Here is a 1,122-nt window from a genome sequence, read left to right on the forward strand (position 1 = left end):
GGCGCCGCCGGGCTGGCCGAGCACCAGCGGCGGCACCGCGGCAAGGCGCGGCCGCGGCGCTGCCGCACCTGCGGGGAGACGTTCCGCTTCCGCGGGAACCTGCTGGAGCACCGGCGGCGGCACCTGGGCGAGCGCGTGTACCGCTGCGAGCGCTGCGGCAAGAGCTTCTTCTACCTGGGCTCCATCGCGCGGCACCTGCGCGGCCACGAGCGCCGCGCGCGCTGCCCGCGCTGCCGGAGGAGCTTCGCCCGGCCCGCGGCGCTGCGGCGGCACCGCTGCCGAGCCCGGGAGGGCAGCGAGGGCGCGCCGGGGGCCGGGCAGTGAGCGCGGCACCGGTGGGGCGGCACAGGTGAGGAACGGCTCGGTCCGGCCCAAAACGGCTGAAATCGGCCGAGGATGGAGCGGATGGGTCGTGACACCGAGGCCGGGGTGTCCGTCCTGATGGACAGACGGACAGACGGACAGACAGGCTGATTGATGGCTGGGGTGACTGACAGCTGGGCTGATTGACAGCTGGAGTGATGGACAGACGAACACCTGGCTGATGGACACCTGGGCTGATTGACAGCTGGGCTGATGGGCCTATAGACAGATGGACATCTGGTCTGATGGACACCTGGACAGATGGACACTTGGCCCAATGGACACCTGGCTGAGGGACAGATGGAGACCTGGGCTGATTGACAGCTGGAGTGATGGACAGATGGACATTTGGGCTGATGGACACCTGGGCTGATGGACAGACAGACATTTGGGCTGATGGACAGCTGGTCCAATGCACACCTGGTTGATGGACACCTGGGTTGATTGACAGCTGGAGTGATGGACACCTGGCTGATGGACAGATGGACATTTGGGCTGTTGGACACCTGGTCCAGTGCACACCTGGTCTGATGGACACCTGACTGATGGACAGATGGACACTTGGCCAATGGACACCTGGTCTGATGGGCATATGGACAGATGGACACCTGGGCACGGCCCCACCCCCCGCCGGACACCGGGGACCCCCAGGCCCCCCCGGCGGTGCTGGCGCCGACCCCGAATCTCCAGGAACTCTCGCAGCTGCCCCTCCCCCACCCCGGGATGGGGGTCCTGCTATATACAGCTGAGGGTTAAGCT

The 1,122-nt window shown here is 66.5% G+C and overlaps 1 protein-coding gene across 1 annotated transcript in view; it reads right to left on the bottom strand.

The window, feature by feature from the left end:
- Positions 1–1,122, bottom strand: part of LOC121351277 (translation initiation factor IF-2-like) — a 2,989-nt gene that overhangs the window by 1,035 nt on the left and 832 nt on the right. The window contains exons 2-4 of the mRNA XM_041463275.1: positions 972–1,095; positions 672–924; positions 6–568 (exon numbers count right to left, since the gene is read on the bottom strand). Of these exons, the coding sequence (XP_041319209.1) occupies positions 6–568; positions 672–924; positions 972–1,095 (940 nt within the window). The remainder of the gene's footprint in view (positions 1–5; positions 569–671; positions 925–971; positions 1,096–1,122) is intronic.

Source organism: Pyrgilauda ruficollis, unplaced genomic scaffold, assembly GCF_017590135.1.
Source record: "Pyrgilauda ruficollis isolate IOZ18807 unplaced genomic scaffold, ASM1759013v1 scaffold1637, whole genome shotgun sequence".
Classification (NCBI taxonomy): domain Eukaryota; kingdom Metazoa; phylum Chordata; class Aves; order Passeriformes; family Passeridae; genus Pyrgilauda; species Pyrgilauda ruficollis.